Source organism: Salmo salar, chromosome ssa14 (genome assembly GCF_905237065.1).
Source record: "Salmo salar chromosome ssa14, Ssal_v3.1, whole genome shotgun sequence".
NCBI classification, from domain to species: domain Eukaryota; kingdom Metazoa; phylum Chordata; class Actinopteri; order Salmoniformes; family Salmonidae; genus Salmo; species Salmo salar.
In genome coordinates this window covers 93,036,176-93,054,281 of record NC_059455.1, presented here as the reverse complement: position 1 = coordinate 93,054,281, position 18,106 = coordinate 93,036,176, and the positions used below count along the sequence as shown (strand labels likewise).

Here is an 18,106-nt window from a genome sequence, read left to right as displayed (position 1 = left end):
AAGTGTGGAAAAACAGGCCCTAGAGATGGATAGAGGACGTGACCCCACTGTAGGTCTGTACCTTGGGGAAACTTTACTTCGGAGCGTGTTTTGGAGAAAGTGAGTGTCTAGGCTGTGTGAGATTTCCATTATATATCACAGTAACTCACAATGAGGACTGCTGATCATACATAAATTCAACCATAGTAGCCTGGCCTAGTGGCCATTCTGTTTCCACTGAATATTCCCCAGAGTACTTGGCTAAAAGTGTCAGATATGCCAGGTACTTTCGCACTGCGCCTTCAAGAGACTCGAATCCAGACCCCTACGCAAATCTCCTCACCGACTTTAGGCTGGTAGTTATTTATTTGACGGATCTCACGTTTGCTGTTTCTCCATGGAATTGATCTCGATCAATTTCGAAACTTTTTATTCCAGACAGTTTGTATTACATGTAGACCTGCTCTATACACACGTGTTCTAGTGATTTAGCTTTAGCAAACCTTCCACCTGAGTGAGAAGGGGGGGGGGGGTGTTTAATGTTATTCATTATTAATTGATGGCTGAAAGGAGCAAGGAGGGTCTGTGAGAAACGTGGATTCATTCACCTGATTCACCACATGACTGTAGGTTTAAAGGTGGAGAAGTCAGTAGCTGAGTGAATGGAATGCGTTTTATTCTGTTCGAATGTGAGCTCTGTTATGTGAGCATGAGTACGGTTTCACCCGAGCTGTTCCAACCAGCTCTATTGTCACAACACGGTGTTTAGATGCTCCAGGGTTGCGGGCCTTGAATAATCACTCTTTTAGTAACCATGTTATGATAATGTACCTCTCAGACATTGAATTGATTTAGGTTAATTCCCTATACCTACATACAATCAATGTTAAATCATTTAGGCTATAGGCTGCGTGCTTTCTTTACAACCAATGTAGGTTGTTGTTTTTTTGTCAGTTATATAATCTGCTACATTTATCCTTGGAAATATATACATTGATTTTCTTAGAAAATTAACACATGATCTGTGTCCTTGGTTACGACGGTGCAGCCTTGGCGCTTGCCATCTAACACCAACCTCGAACCAGCCTGATTGGATTAGGCTGGTCTCTGCCCGTTGCCCATTGGCCACTGCAATAAATACACTAATCTCATTGCATACGAAGCCACCTCCTTTTTGCTAGAACCTAAACACATTTTAAAAAACATATCCCGGATAATAACACACATGGAATTGCAACTCTGTTTATCCAATGCGCGAAAGTAACAGGCAACCAACCGTCGATATTCAATTGAGGAGTCTTTCTTTAATTGCATGAAATATATAGAAAAAGGTAAGTGCAATGTGAAACTTTGCACATTAACAATGGATTATGTATTGTGTGATGCGATGCACGCGAGGAAATAAATATGTTGACTTTTTTCTTCACATTCGGCGCCATTTTCAGAGCGACCCTTTAAACACCTGCGGTCCGCCTGTCCTCGACAAGTCTCCCCTGCTCGGGTTTATCTCAGAAAACAACGAGGCATTCTAACCGATACATGTTTACCCGTTTCATTGATCGAAGGCGTGAGAATAGAAGTGATTTGTTCACCTCACAATAAAGAGAATTATAGAATAATCTAGAATATGGCTGCTGATTTGAGGGTAGGCATTGTGTTCGGCGTGGCAAAGTTCACAAATAGGAAACAGTGAAACAAATATGTAACATTTCAACTGATTCACAAATATTGGGAAATATTTCAAGTGTATTGGGGATAAGGGAAAAGCGACTGTATAGCGATCCAATCAGATCAAAGAACTATGAATGCACCTGCGCAGTAGGTAACTACATTGTAGTTAATGTCAAAACAATCAAAACACTGATGTGTTGATAAAGATATTCTCACATTCATATCAAATTATTTCTGTAATCAAAGGTAAACAAACTATCAAAGATTGTCTCGATAGGCTAATTATAGTCCCAATTAAACAGAGAAAATTAGATCTACATTCTTTTATTATTTTTTTTCTTTGTCTTCTTCTTTGACTCTCTTTTGCTAACATTTCACTGTGGCTTTGTATAGCTTTCAAAATACTTATTTAATTATCCAGGCATTGAAAAGTCCAATCGCCTCGGTGATAATATCCTTTATTAAGGATTTATTACAATGGAGCACCTGCATAGGGAGGGACACCTGCATAGGGAGGGACACATGAGATCATAACAGAGAAGTTGTCTAATTTATCGTCACCCAAGTCTACCTGATTCAAAGAAACACCACACCATGCCCCTTCACTAGTAGCCTACAAACCCAGAGAGGTGAGACATGTCCTCTATCAAGTGAAATATTTAATTTCTCTATACTGTACAATTAAATTACTCTGAATATAATTTAGCATAATAGTATAAGTATTATTCTCTTATAGGAAACACAACTTTTCTCATTGTCTGAAGAGACAAGTGTGCCTCCTTGCAACATGCACATGTGCTTTCTGGGGTGTGAGTGACATAAGGAGACACTCCAGTGTAGCTACTGGGAGAGAGAGAGAGAGAGAGAGAGAGAGAGAGGGGGGTTTCCAGAACCAAGGGTGTGAGTGACATAAGGAGACACTCCAGTGTAGCTACTGGGAGAGAGAGAGAGAGAGAGAGAGAGAGAGAGAGAGAGGGGGTTTCCAGAACCAAGGGTGTGAGTGACATAAGGAGACACTCCAGTGTAGCTACTGGGAGAGAGAGAGAGAGAGAGAGAGAGAGAGAGAGAGAGAGAGAGGAGAGGGGGTTTCCAGAACCAAGGGTGTGAGTGACATAAGGAGACACTCCAGTGTAGCTACTGGGAGAGAGAGAGAGAGTGTGAGAGAGGGGGTTTCCAGAACCAAGGGTGTGAGTGACATAAGGAGACACTCCAGTGTAGCTACTGGGAGAGAGAGAGTGAGAGAGAGGGGGTTTCCAGAACCAAGGGTGTGAGTGACATAAGGAGACACTCCAGTGTAGCTACTGGGAGAGAGAGAGAGAGAGAGGGGTTTTCCAGAACCATTCTCTGAATGAATATGTAATGCTGATGCAGGTCTGTCTAAACACATTTTGTAAATGCAGCTTATTACACGCAAATGTCTGTCTCTCGAAGCGTCAATTTCAATGAATGGATGAAAGAACAGTGAGAGCTTCTTTGTCCTAACTGGCACCCTGTTCCCTTTATAGTGCCCTACTTTTGACCAGAGCCCCATAGGGAAACCCATAGGATTTTGGTCAGAAGTAGTGCACTACATCTGGGAATAGGGTGCCACTTAGGGTGCATATATATATATATATATATATAAATATACCCTGTGTTTTGAACGCGAACGTACCCCAAAGGGTAGTAGCAGACACTCTTAACACTACACTGTAGGCCTGTCATACTGAGACATGATTTACTAGTTATGGATGTGACATTTCCCACTAGCGTCGACGTAAAGCCGTAGTCTTAGCAACCCGTCTCCCCACGTCATGTCTCTGTGGGGGGGTGACATTAGTGCAGAGAAGCGTCTAAACTGAGCCTGTATGCAACCCAAATGGTACCCTATTCCCTAAATAGTGGGTTTCCCTATGGGCCCTGGTCAAAAGTAGTGCCCCATTTGGGATGCAGGCAGGATGATTCCAGCAGATTACCAGGATGGCTGCATCTCTCACTTTCACTGAGTATCATCCTCTTTTTCTCTCTTTCCCTCTCAACCCTCCTTGGTTACTCTCTCTCTCTCTCTCTCTCTCTCTCTCTCTCTCTCTCTCTCTCTCTCTCTCTCTCTCTCTCTCTCTCTCTCTCTCTCTCTCTCTCTCTCTCTCTCTCTCTCTTTCAATTCAATTCAAATTAAGGGCTTTATTGGCATGGGAAACATATGTTTACATTGCCAAAGCAAGTGATGGCACACTGTGGTATTTCACCCAGTAGATATGGGAGTTTATCAAAATTGGGTTTGTTTAACGAATTCTTTGTGGATCTGTGTAATCTGAGGGAAATATGTGTCTCTAATATAGTCATACATTTAGCCGGAGGTTAGGAAGTGCAGCTCAGTTTCCACCTCATTTTGTGGGCAGTGTGCACATAGCCTGTCTTCTCTTGAGAGCCAGGTCTGCCTACGGCGGCCTTTCTCAATAGCAAGGCTATGCTCACTGAGTCTGTACATAGACAAAGATTTCCTTAAGTTTGGGTCAGTCACATTGGTCAGGTATTCTGCCACTGTGTACTCTCTGTTTAGGGCCAAATAGCATTCTAGTTTGCTCTGTTTTTTTTATTAATTCTTTCCAATGTGTCAAGTAATTATCTTTTTGTTTTCTCATGATTTGGTTGGGTCTAATTGTGTTGCTGTCCTGGGGCTCTGTGGGGTCTGTTTGTGTTTGTGAACAGAGCCCCAGGACCAGCTTGCTTAGGGGACTCTTCTCCAGGTTCATCTCTCTGTAGGTGATGGCTTTGTAATGGAAGGTTTGGGAATCGCTTCCTTTTAGGTGGTTGTAGAATTAACGGCTCTTTTCTGGATTTTGATAATTAGCGGGTATCGGCCTAATTCTGCTCTGCATGCATTATTTGGTGTTTTAAGTTGAACACAGAATATATTTTTGCAGAATTCTGCATGCAGAGTCTCAATTTGGTGTTTGTCCCATTTTGTGAATTCTTGGTTGGCGAGCGGACCCCAGACCTCACAACCATAAACGTTATATAACTTATTCTAGTATTTTTAGCCAGATCCTAATTGGTATGTCGAATTTTATGTTCCTTTTGATGGCATAGAAGGCACTTCTTGCCTTGTCTCTCAGATCGTTCACATCTTTGTGGAAGTTACTGTGGTGCTGATGTTTAGGCTGAGGTTTGTATAGTTTTTTGTGTGCTCTAGGGCAACTGTGTCTAGATGGAATTTGTGTTTGTGGTCCTGGCAACTTTTTTGGAACACCATTATTTTTGTCTTACTGAGATTTACTGTCAGGGCCCAGGTCTGACAGAATCTGTGCAGAAGATCTAGGTGCTGTAGGCCCTCCTTGGTTGAGGACAGAAGCCCCAGATCATCAGCAAACAGTAGACATTTGACTTCAGATTCTAGTAGGGTGAGGCCGGTTGCTGCAGACTGTTCTAGTGCCCTCGACAATTCGTTGATATATATGTTGAAGAGGGTGGGGTTTAAGCTGCATCCCTGTCTCACCCCACGGCCTTGTGGAGAGAAATGTGTGTTGTTTTTACAATTTTAAACGCATACTTGTTGTTTGTTTTCATGGACTTTGTAATGTCATATGTTTTTCCCCCAACACCACTTTCTATCAATTTGTATAGCAGAACCTCATGCCAAATTGAGTCAAAAGCTTTTTTGAAATCAACAAGCATGAGAATACTTTTTGTTTGTTTGTCAATTAGAGTGTGCAGGGTGAATACGTGGTCTGTCGTACAGTAATTTGGTAAAAAGCCTATTTCTCGCTCTCTCGCTCCGTCTCTTTTCCCATACCTCTTTCACACACAATCCCTCTCCCTCACACGTCTTTGTGGTCTAAGTTTCTTCAATCTCCTACATTTAAAGTGACTTTAAAGAGCATGGAATATTTGATGAGTAACACCAAGGCACCTAATTATTGCTAGGCAGGATTTTCCAAGTACCTAAACAAGGTGACTTGTGGTGGACCTGATGAAAGTGAAAGTACTAATATGCCCTAATGGTGGATAGTGGACACACACACACACACACACACACACACACACACACACACACACACACACACACACACACACACACACACACACACACACACACACACACACACACACACACACACACACACACACACACACACACACACACACACACAATCTCCCTTGGTGAGCTTGCTCGATGCTGTCTGGTATGTCTGTTGAGATAAGCTGCATTTGGGACTTTAGGAGACTTCAAATGTCCATTTGAACATTGTGACCCCCTGAGTCCAGAGTCTCATTGGTATGCCTTCCAGGCCTCCAGTTCCCCAGTTCCCCAGACCAGAGTGTATCCTTTACACCTATGCTCCAGCGGGGTAACTGCTGGTGGGCTATTGTTGTTAAAGGCATATTGGGACTTGCCTAGAAACAGTCAGCGACTTCAGGGGGCTGGAGAGAGGGTTGGGCATGTAGAGAAGAGGGAGGGAGGGAGGGAGGGAGGGAGGGAGGGAGGGAGGGGGGGGGTTGGGCATGTAGAGAAGAGGGAGGGAGGAACTGAAGGCCAGGGTGTGTAGAGGAGAGGCAGGTGGGAGGGAGGGAGAATGAGATGGGAGGAGGGAGAGAGGGAGGGAGGGAGGGAGGGATAGACAGATCCAGCTGCCCTCCACACCAGTAGACAGAGAGAGACAGCTGCCCTTCACATCAGTACAGAGAGAGAGAGACAGCTGCCCTTCACATCAGTACACAGAGAGAGAGAGACAGCAGCCCTTCACATCAGTACAGAGAGAGAGACAGCTGCCCTTCACACCAGTACAGAGAGAGAGACAGCTGCCTTTCACATCAGTACAGAGAGAGAGACAGCTGTCCTCCACATCAGTACAGAGAGAGAGAGAGAGACAGCTGCCCTTCACATCAGTACAGAAAAAGAGACAGCTGCCCTTCATATCAGTACAGAGAGAGAGACAGCTGCCCTTCATATCAGTACAGAGAGAGAGACAGCTGCCCTTCACATCAGTACAGAGAGAGAGAGACAGCTGCCCTTCACATCAGTACAGAGAGAGAGAGACAGCTGCCCTTCACATCAGTACAGAGAGAGAGAGACAGCTGCCCTTCACACCAGTAGAGAGAGAGAGACAGCTGGGTTTCACACCAGTACAGAGAGAGAGACAGCTGCCCTTCACACCAGTACAGAGAGAGAGACAGCTGCCCTTCACACCAGTACAGAGAGAGAGACAGCTGCCCTTCACACCAGTACAGAGAGAGAGACAGCTGCCCTTCACATCAGTACAGAGAGAGAGAGACAGCTGCCCTTCACACCAGTACACAGAGAGAACAGCTGCCCTTCACATCAGTACAGAGAGAGAGAGACAGCTGCCCTTCACATCAGTACACAGAGAGACAGCTGCCCTTCACATCAGTACAGAGAGAGAGAGACAGCTGCCCTTCACATCAGTACAGAGAGAGAGAGAGACAGCAGCCCTTCACATCAGTACAGAGAGAGAGACAGCTGCTCTTCACATCAGTACAGAGAGAGAGAGAGACAGCAGCCCTTCACATCAGTACAGAGAGAGACAGCTGCTCACATCTACAGAGACAGAGATCCAGCTCTAATCCCACACAGAGACAGAGATCCAGCTCTAATCCCACACGGAGACAGAGATCCAGCTCTAATCCCACACGGAGACAGAGATCCAGCTCTAATCCCACGCAGAGACAGAGATCCAGCTCTAATCCCACACGGAGACAGAGATCCAGCTCTAATCCCACACGGAGACAGAGATCCAGCTCTAATCCCACACGGAGACAGAGATCCAGCTCTAATCCCACACAGAGACAGTGATCCAGCTCTAATCCCACACAGAGACAGAGATCCAGCTCTAATCCCACACAGAGACAGAGATCCAGCTCTAATCCCACACAGACTGTGATCCAGCTCTAATCCCACACAGAGACAGAGATCCAGCTCTAATCCCACACAGAGACAGAGATCCAGCTCTAATCCCACACAGACTGTGATCCAGCTCTAATCCCACACAGAGACAGTGATCCAGCTCTAATCCCACACAGAGACAGAGATCCAGCTCTAATCCCCCACAGAGACAGAGATCCAGCTCTAATCCCACACAGAGACAGAGATCCAGCTCTAATCCCACACAGAGACAGAGATCCAGCTCTAATCCCACACAGAGACAGATTAATGTTAAAGCAGCTTTCAACCCTTAAACTGACTTTCAGCACCCAACGACAAGCTACCGAGCATTTAGACATTTAGATTTGCTTTAGTATATCTATTTTTTTATCCTAAATGTATTTTAGTGTTTTAAATGTTTTACATTTTATTTCTGCTCAGATGAGAAAGAGGATCAAGAGAGAGAAAAATAGTTTTGATATAACAATGAACAAGGTGATATTGAGCTGTGTGTGTGTGTGTGTGTGTGTGTGTGTGTGTGTGTGTGTGTGTGTGTGTGTGTGTGTGTGTGTGTGTGTGTGTGTGTGTGTGTGTGTGTGTGTGTGTGTGCCAGAGTGAGGACTAGGGATATGTGTTTTGTTTAGTATGTGTTTCTGTAACGATCGTCGTCGGGTGACGAGGAAGCGGACCAAAACGCAGCTGGGAGCGAACACATGTTTATTCTTTACACTGAAATAAACACGTACACAAAATCAAGAAAATGCCGATACGTTACTTGCTCAAACACAAAGAGACAACAGCCCACAACCAGCGTGGGGGAAAGAGGAACTTAAATGTGATCCCAATCAGAGACAACTAGCGACAGCTGTCTCTGATTGGGAATCGACAGAACCCAACATAGAAATAAACCCCATAGAGCTAACACAAGGCTATAATGCAAACATAGAAAACAAACCCAGGAAAAATACCCAACATGACACACCCTGACCCAAAATACCCGAGTTCACCTGGTCAGGGCGTGACAGTTTCATCACATATGCTCTTTGCACAGCTGAGAAATGTAAATCCCTGTCTAACGGAAGGAAGCCCTGGGGCTGCATCCAAAATGGCACCCTATTCCCTTTGTAGTGCACTACTTTTGACCAGGGGGGCACTACAAGGCCAGCATTCCGGAGTCGTCTCTTCACTGTTGACGTTGAGACTGGTGTTTTGCGGGTACTATTTAATGAAGCTGCCAGTTGAAGACTTGTGAGGCGTCTGTTTCTAAAACTAGACACTCTAATGTACTTGTCCTCCTGCTCAGTTGTGCACCGGGGCTTCCCACTCCTTTCTACTCTGGTTAGAGCCAATATGCGCTGTTCTGTGAGGGGAGTAGTACACAGCATTGCATTGTACGAGATCTTCAGTTTCTTGGCAATTTCTCGCATGGAATAGCCTTCATTTCTCAGAACAAGAATAGACTTATGAGTTTCAGAAGGAAGTTCTGTTTCTGGCCATTTTGAGCCTGTAATCGAACCCACAAATGCTGATGCTCCAGATACTCAACTAGAAGGCCTGTTTTATTACTTCTTTAATCAGAACAACAGTTTTCAGCTGTGCTAACATAATTGCAAAAGGGTTTTCTAATGATCAATTAGCCTTTTAAAATTATGAACTTGGATTAGCTAACACAATGTACCATTGGATCACAGGAGTGATGGTTGCTGATAATGGGCCTCTGTACGCCGATGTAGATATTCCATTCAAAATCAGCCGTTTCCAGCTACAATAGTAATTTACAACATTAACAATGTCTACACTGTATTGTGATCAATTTGATATTATTTTAATGGACAAAAAACTAGCTTTTCTTTTAAAAACAAGAACATTTCTAAGTGACCCCAAACTTTTGAATGGTAGTGTACCTTCTGGAGCGGAGAACATATAGCCTACCATCTGGAGTGGAGAACTGTAGTGGTCTGGGTGTAGCTGGTGCAGAGGAGTCAGGCGCAGGACAGCGGAGATGAGTAACTTTACTCAAATATTCCAATAACATGTCGTAATACCTCACCCACAATAACGGACCGAACATACATAAATCAATCACACACAAAAACCATGGGGAAAACAGAGGGTTAAATAATGAACATGTAATTGGGGATTGAAACCAGGTGTGTAAAACAAAGACAAACAAATGGAAAATGAAAAGTGGATCGGCGATGGCTAGAAGGCCGGTGACGTCGACCGCCGAATGCAGCCCGAACAAGGAGAGGGACCGGCCTCGGCGGAAGTCGTGACAAGAACATATACCCTACCATCTGGAGCGGAGAACATATAGCCTACCATCTGGAGCAGAGAACATATAGCCTACCATCTGGAGCGGAGAACATATAGCCTACCATCTGGAGCAGAGAACATATAGCCTACCATCTGGAGCAGAGAACATATAGCCTACCATCTGGAGCAGAGAACATATAGCCTACCATCTGGGGCGGAGAACATGTAGCCTACCATCTGGGGCGGAGAACATATAGCCTACCATCTGGAGCGGAGAACATATAGCCTACCATCTGGAGCGGAGAACATATAGCCTACCATCTGGGGCGGAGAACATATAGCCTACCATCTGGAGCGGAGAACATATAGCCTACCATCTGGAGCGGAGAACATATAGCCTACCATCTGGAGCGGAGAACATATAGCCTACCATCTGGAGCGGAGAACATATAGCCTACCATCTGGAGCGGAGAACATATAGCCTACCATCTGGAGGGGAGAACATATAGCCTACCATCTGGAGGGGAGAACATATAGCCTACCATCTGGAGGGGAGAACATATAGCTTACCATCTGGAGCAGAGAACATATAGCCTACCATCTGGAGCGGAGAACATATAGCCTACCATCTGGAGCGGAGAACAAATAGCCTACCATCTGGAGCAGAGAACATATAGCCTACCATCTGGAGGGGAGAACATATAGCCTACCATCTGGAGGGGAGAACATATAGCCTACCATCTGGAGGGGAGAACAAATAGCCTACCATCTGAGGCGGAGCACATATAGCCTACCATCTGGAGGGGAGAACATATAGCCTACCATCTGGAGGGGAGAACATATAGCCTACCATCTGGAGGGGAGAACATATAGCCTACCATCTGGAGCAGAGAACATATAGCCTACCATCTGGAGCGGAGAACATATAGCCTACCATCTGGAGGGGAGAACATATAGCCTACCATCTGGAGGGGAGAACATATAGCCTACCATCTGGAGCGGAGCACATATAGCCTACCATCTGGAGGGGAGAACATATAGCCTACCATCTGGAGGGGAGAACATATAGCCTACCATCTGGAGCGGAGAACATATAGCCTACCATCTGGAGCGGAGAACATATAGCCTACCATCTGGAGCGGAAAACAAATAGCCTACCATCTGGAGCGGAGCACATATAGCCTACCATCTGGAGGGGAGAACATATAGCCTACCATCTGGAGCGGAGAACAAATCATCTACCATCTGGAGCAGAGAACATATAGCCTACCATCTGGAGGGGAGAACATATAGCCTACCATCTGGAGCGGAGAACATATAGCCTACCATCTGGAGGGGAGAACATATAGCCTACCATCTGGGGCGGAGAACATATAGCCTACCATCTGGGGCGGAGAACATATAGCCTACCATCTGGAGCGGAGAACATATAGCCTACCATCTGGAGCGGAGAACATATAGCCTACCATCTGGGGCGGAGAACATATAGCCTACCATCTGGGGCGGAGAACATATAGCCTACCATCTGGAGCAGAGAACATATAGCCTACCATCTGGAGGGGAGAACATATAGCCTACCATCTGGAGGGGAGAACATATAGCCTACCATCTGGAGCAGAGAACATATGTATAATTGAAGAGAGAAATTGTGCAGATTATATTTCTTATATCCATGAATTACATGCCTTATTTACACAATCAATAAACCGTCAGTCTTTCAACATTAGGCTACAATATTTACAATACACACACACAAATACACCACATGAGCAGAAGATTAACTTGGTCATAAATGTTCTTCATAAAACTCTGCATTATCGGTAACACTGCATTATCGGTAACTGCATTATCGGTAACTCTGCATTATAGTGTAACTTATTTATTTTGAAGGAAAGCCACGGAGCAGAACTAGCCTATGATGAAATAAGCTTTATGGTGACAAATATCACATTTGTCTGGAGTCATTGAACATTTGTTATTAACAAACCTTTTTTTAAATGAAAGAATATAGCCAAATTAATAACAATATGCTGCAACAATTTTACAAAAATATAGGACTAATAAAAGTGACATTAATGTAGGCTATAATAACATAAAAAACAGAACAATAGCCTATTACTGAGGCTACATAACCTATTACTGAGGCTGCATAACATATTACTGAGGCTACATAACCTGTTACTGAGGCTACATAACCTATTACTGAGGCTACATAACCTGTTACTGAGGCTGCATAACCTATTACTGAGGCTGCATAACATATTACTGCGGCTACATAACCTGTTACTGCGGCTACTTAACCTGTTACTGTGGCTACTTAACCTATTACTGAGACTGCATAACCTATTACTGAGGCTACATAACCTGTTTCTGTGGCTACATAACCTGTTACTGAGGCTGCATAACATATTACTGCGGCTACATAACCTGTTACTGCGGCTACTTAACCTGTTACTGTGGCTACTTAACCTATTACTGAGACTGCATAACCTATTACTGAGGCTACATAACCTGTTTCTGTGGCTACATAACCTGTTACTGAGGCTACATAACCTGTTACTGAGGCTACATAACCTATTACTGAGGCTGCATAACTTATTACTGAGGCTACATAACCTATTACTGCGGCTGCATAACCTATTACTGAGGCTGCATAACCTATTACTGAGGCTACATAACCTATTACTGAGGCTGAATAACCTGTTACTGTGGCTACATAACCTATTACTGCGGCTGCATAACCTGTTACTGCGGCTACTTAACCTGTTACTGCGGCTGCATAACCTATTACTGAGGCTACATAACCTATTACTGAGGCTACATAACCTATTACTGAGGCTGAATAACCTGTTACTGCGGCTACATAACCTATTACTGAGGCTGCATAACCTATTACCGAGGCTGCATAACCTATTACCGAGGCTGCATAACCTATTACGAGACTACATAACCTATTACTGAGGCTACATAACCTATTACTGAGGCTGCATAACCTATTACTGAGGCTGCATAGCCTATTAATGAGGCTACATAACCTATTCCTGAGGCTGCATAACCTATTACTGAGGCTGCATAACCTATTAATGAGGCTACATAACCTATTCCTGAGGCTGCATAACCTATTACTGAGGCTGCATAACCTATTAATGAGGCTACATAACCTATTACTGAGGCTGCATAGCCTATTAATGAGGCTACATAACCTATTCCTGAGGCTGCATAACCTATTACTGAGGCTGCATAACCTATTAATGAGCCTTCTTTTTTCCACTCAGCTCTTTCCTTCTCTCACTTGCTCTCTCTCTCTCTCTCTCTCTCTCTCTCTCTCTCTCCCTCTCTCTCTCTCTCTCCCTCTCTCTCTCTCTCTCTCTCTCTCTCTCTCCTCTCTCTCTCTCTCTCTCTCTCTCTCTCTCTCTCATGCTGCCAGATGATTTCCCAAACATTGCCTTGTAAGTGACACTCGCAGAACTCGCAGGGGTACTGCTTGTATCTGAAAACTTTGTAGAAATTCTGCTCCCCGAACTGTGATTCTAATCAAACACACACAGCGTGTATTAAAACAGACCTCTTCTCTAATGATATGAATACACTTCCCTCATGATGAGTCCCAAATCTGGGCCCTTGGACCCTTCGTTGTTCCCTCAGTATCTGAAGTACCCTTTCTGCTTCATTATCCAAGAGTTCTTCTACATTCATTGAGCTGCCGTTGGTCTTACTATAGTATCCAAACAAAATATGTTCTTTCAATTGGATACCGTGGGGGACAGAATAGAGAGAATGTAACAGAATGGGAGAATGTGACAGAATGGAGGGAATGTGAGGGAATGGGACAGAATGAAGGGAATGGGACAGAATGGGAGGAATGGGACAGAATGGAGGGAATGGAGGGAATGGGACAGAATGGGGAATGGGACAGAATGGAGGGAATGTGAGGGAATGGGACAGAATGGGGGGAATGGGACAGAATGGGTGAATGGGACAGAATGGGGGAATGGAGGGAATGGGACAGAATGAAGGGAATGGGACAGAATGGGAGAATGGGACAGAATGGAGGGAATGGAGGTAATGGGACAGAATGGATGGAATGGGACAGAATGGGAGGAATGGGACAGAATGGCGGGAATGGAGGTAATGGGACAGAATGGAGGGAATGGGACAGAATGGAGGGAATGGGACAGAATGGAGGGAATGTGACAGAATGGAGGGAATGGGACAGAATTGTAGAATGGAACAGAATGGAGGGAATGGGACAGAATAGAGGTAATGGGACAGAACTGAAGGAATGTGACAGAATTGAGGGAATGGGATAGAATGGGGGGAATGGGACAGAATGGGGGAATGGAGGGAATGGGACAGAATGGGAGGAATGGGACAGAATGGTAAAATCGGATTGAATGGATGAATGGGACAGAATAGAGGGAATGTGACAGAATGGAGGGAATGGACAGAATGGAGGGAATGGGACAGAATGAAGGGAATGTGACAGAATGGGTGAATGTGACAGAGTGGAGGGAATGGGTCAGAATGGAGGGAATGGGGGGAATGGGACAGAATGGGTTGAATATGACAGAATGGCGGGAATGGGACAGAATGGGGGAATATGACTGAATGGGACAGAATGGGAGGAATGTGACAGAATGGAGGAAATGGGACAGAATGGCGGGAATGGGACAGAATGGGGGAATATGACTGAATGGGACAGAATGGGAGGAATGTGACAGAATGGAGGAAATGGGACAGAATGGAGGGAATGGGACAGAATGGTAGAATGGGAAAGAACTGAAGGAATGTGACAGAATTGAAGGGAATGGGACAGAATGAAGGGAATGGGACAGAATGGAGGGAATGGGACAGAATGGTGGGAATGGGACAGAATGGTAGAATCGGATTGAATGGATGAATGGGACAGAATGGAAGGAATGGGACAGAATGGAGGGAATGGAAAGAATGAAGGGAATGGGACAGAATGAAGGGAATGGGACAGGATGGAGGGAATGGGACAGAATGGTGGGAATGGGACAGAATGGTAGAATCGGATTGAATGGATGAATGGGAAAGAATGAAGGGAATAGGACAGAATGAAGGGAATGGGACAGAATGAAGGGAATGGGACAGGATGGAGGGAATGGGACAGAATGGTATAATCGGATTGAATGGATGAATGGGACAGAATTGTGGAATGGGACAGAATGGGTACAGACACACAGGCAGTGCCGGTGGAATATCTTGCCATGCTTATCCCCGTGTAGATAACATAGCCTAATTCTGACCTGCTGTGACCCCTCCTAAGGGAGTGTATCAACTGAAATCCTCCTGTACACATTTGATGCACTCATTAGTAGGGTGTCTGTATATTGAGTGTGGGTGGTTAGGATGTCTGTATATTGAGCGCGGGAGGTAGGGTGTGTATATTGAGCGTGGGAGGTAGGGTGTCTATATTTAGTGTGGGAGGTAGGGGGTGTATATTGAGCGTGGGTGGTAGGGTGTGTATATTGAGCGTGGGAGGTAGGGTGTGTATATTGAGCGTGGGTGGTAGGGTGTGTATATTGAGCGTGGGTGGTAGGGTGTCTGTATATTGAGCGTGGGAGGTAGGGTGTGTATATTGAGCGTGGGTGGTAGGGTGTGTATATTGAGCGTGGGTGGTAGGGTGTGTATATTGAGCGTGGGTGGTAGGGTGTCTGTATATTGAGTGTGGGTGGTAGGGTGTGTATATTGAGCGTGGGTGGTAGGGTGTGTATATTGAACGTGGGTGGTAGGGTGTCTGTATATTGAGCGTGGGAGGTAGGGTGTGTATATTGAGCGTGGGTGGTAGGGTGTGTATATTGAGCGTGGGTGGTAGGGTGTGTATATTGAGCGTGGGTGGTAGGGTTTGTATATTGAGCGTGGGTGGTAGGGTGTGTATATTGAGCGTGTGAGGTAGGGTGTGTATATTGAGCGTGGGTGGTAGGGTGTGTATATTGAGCGTGGGTGGTAGGGTGTGTATATTGAGCGTGGGAGGTAGGGTGTGTGTACATTGAGCGTGGGTGGTAGGGTGTGTATATTGAGCGTGGGTGGTAGGAGGTCTGTATATTGAGCGTGAATGCGTCCCAATATAGCACCCTATTCCCTTTGTAGTGCACTACGTTTGAACCAGAGCCCTATGGGTTACCAAATGGGCCCTGGTCAAAAAATACTGCACTACATAGGGAATAGGGTGCTATTTCGGAGTCAGAGTGTGCGTGTGTTATGGCCTGGCAAACAGGGTAAAGGTCAAAGCCCTCATGTCAAAGAACTCCTCTCCTCTGACCCTCAGAGAGGAACTCCTCAGAGATCTGGAACACACACCCCTACCATCTGCTGCACCATCAAGTAAACACATGCTCTGTCGTGTGTGTGTGTGTGTGTGTGTGTGTGTGTGTGTGTGTGTGTGTATTCCAAGTGTCAACCCACTGGGCAAAAAACTAGTTCAATCAACGTTGTTCTCACGTCATTTCAAGAAAATAATTCAATGTGATGACGGTGAATCTAGGTGGAAAACAGATTGGATTAGCGAAAAAGTCATCAATGTAAAGGGAGTGTGCATAGTGTCAGTGCAGAAATAAAAGGTTCATTGCAGGGTCATATTTAGCAGTCTTATGGCTTGGGGATAAAAGCTGTTCAGGAGTCTGCTGGTGTCAGACTTGATGCTCCGGTACCGTTTGCCGTGTAGAAGCAGAGAGAACAGTCTATGGGTTGGGTTCTTGAACAACTTTCTGGGCCTTCCTTTCACCTGATATAGAGGTACTGGATGGCAGGGAGCTCAGTCCCTGTGATGTACTGAGCTGTCCGCACCACCCTCTGTAGCGCCATGCGATCGAGGGCGGTGCAGTTTCCATACCAAGCACTGATGGAGCCAGTCAAGATGCTCTCAATGGTGCAGCTATAGAACTTTTTGAGGATTTGAGGGCCCATGCCAAATCTTTTCAACTTCCTGAGGTGGAAAGAGGCGCTATCGCTATCGTGCCTTCTTCACGACTGTGTGGGTTTGTGTGGACCATTTTAAGTCCTTATTGATTTGGACAGCGAGGAACTGGAAGCTCTCGACCTGCTCCACTACAGCCCCGTCAATGTGGATGGATATTTGTGGAGTATGTGATGCTCACGTGTGTTTTGAATAGAATCGAAACAGTTACCGTAAGACTCTAACTTTTGCCCTATTGACTTCACTGACGACTGTATATGGAATCAGTTTACTGTGGAATTATTCCTAGCTGAACCTGCAACATGAAACTGGTAGGAGTTAGACAGGTCGAGGCTGTGGGGAGGTGGTGGGCTGCATTCCAAATGGGACCCTATTCCTTATAGTGCACTACTTTTGACCTCCATAGGGCTCTTTGACCTCCATAGGGCTCTTTGACCTCCATAGGGCTCTTTGACCTCTTGGGCTCTTTGACCTCCATAGGGCTCTTTGACCTCCATAGGGCTCTTTGACCTCCATAGGGCTCTTTGACCTCCATTGGGCTCTTTGACCTCCATTGGGCTTTTTGACCTGTTCAGGGGAAGCAGTAGTCAGTAGAGTGGTGTTACTGTTCAGGGGAAGCAGTAGTCAGTAGAGTGTTGTTACTGTCCAGGGGAAGCAGTAGTCAGTAGAGTGGTGTTACTGTTCAGGGGAAGCAGTAGTCAGTAGAGTGGTGTTACTGTTCAGGGGAAGCAGTAGTCAGTAGAGTGGTGTTACTGTCCAGGGGAAGCAGTAGTCAGTAGAGTGGTGTTACTGGTCAGGGGAAGCAGTAGTCAGTAGAGTGGTGTTACTGGTCAGGGGAAGCAGTAGTCAGTAGAGTGGTGTTACTGTTCAGGGGAAGCAGTAGTCAGTAGAGTGGTGTTACTGGTCAGGGGAAGCAGTAGTCAGTAGAGTGGTGTTACTGTCCAGGGGAAGCAGTAGTTAGTAGAGTGGTGTTACTGTCCAGGGGAAGCAGTAGTCAGTAGAGTGGTGTTACTGGTCAGGGGAAGCAGTAGTCAGTAGAGTGGTGTTACTGTCCAGGGGAAGCAGTAGTCAGTAGAGTGGTGTTACTGTCCAGGGGAAGCAGTAGTTAGTAGAGTGGTGTTACTGGTCAGGGGAAGCAGTAGTCAGTATAGTGGTGTTACTGTCCAGGGGAAGCAGTAGTCAGTATAGTGGTGTTACTGTCCAGGGGAAGCAGTAGTCAGTAGAGTGGTGTTACTGGTCAGGGGAAGCAGTAGTCAGTATAGTGGTGTTACTGTCCAGGGGAAGCAGTAGTCAGTATAGTGGTGTTACTGTCCAGGGGAAGCAGTAGTCAGTAGAGTGGTGTTACTGTCCAGGGGAAGCAGCAACATGATAGATAGGCCTCAGCAGGATCAAGTTAAGCT

The 18,106-nt window shown here is 45.5% G+C and overlaps 1 protein-coding gene across 9 annotated transcripts in view; it reads left to right on the top strand.

Moving 5' to 3' along the window:
* Positions 1-18,106, top strand: part of epb41a (erythrocyte membrane protein band 4.1a) — a 127,850-nt gene that overhangs the window by 16,061 nt on the left and 93,683 nt on the right. Inside the window, exon 1 of one of the 9 annotated variants that reach the window (XM_045695032.1) lies at positions 1,147-1,310. The exons of the other annotated variants lie outside the window; for them this stretch is intronic. Within the exon in view, the coding sequence (XP_045550988.1) occupies positions 1,292-1,310 (19 nt within the window). The 5' untranslated portion in view covers positions 1,147-1,291. Of the gene's footprint in view, positions 1-1,146; positions 1,311-18,106 lie in introns of those variants that run through there. 9 annotated transcript variants of the gene reach the window in all.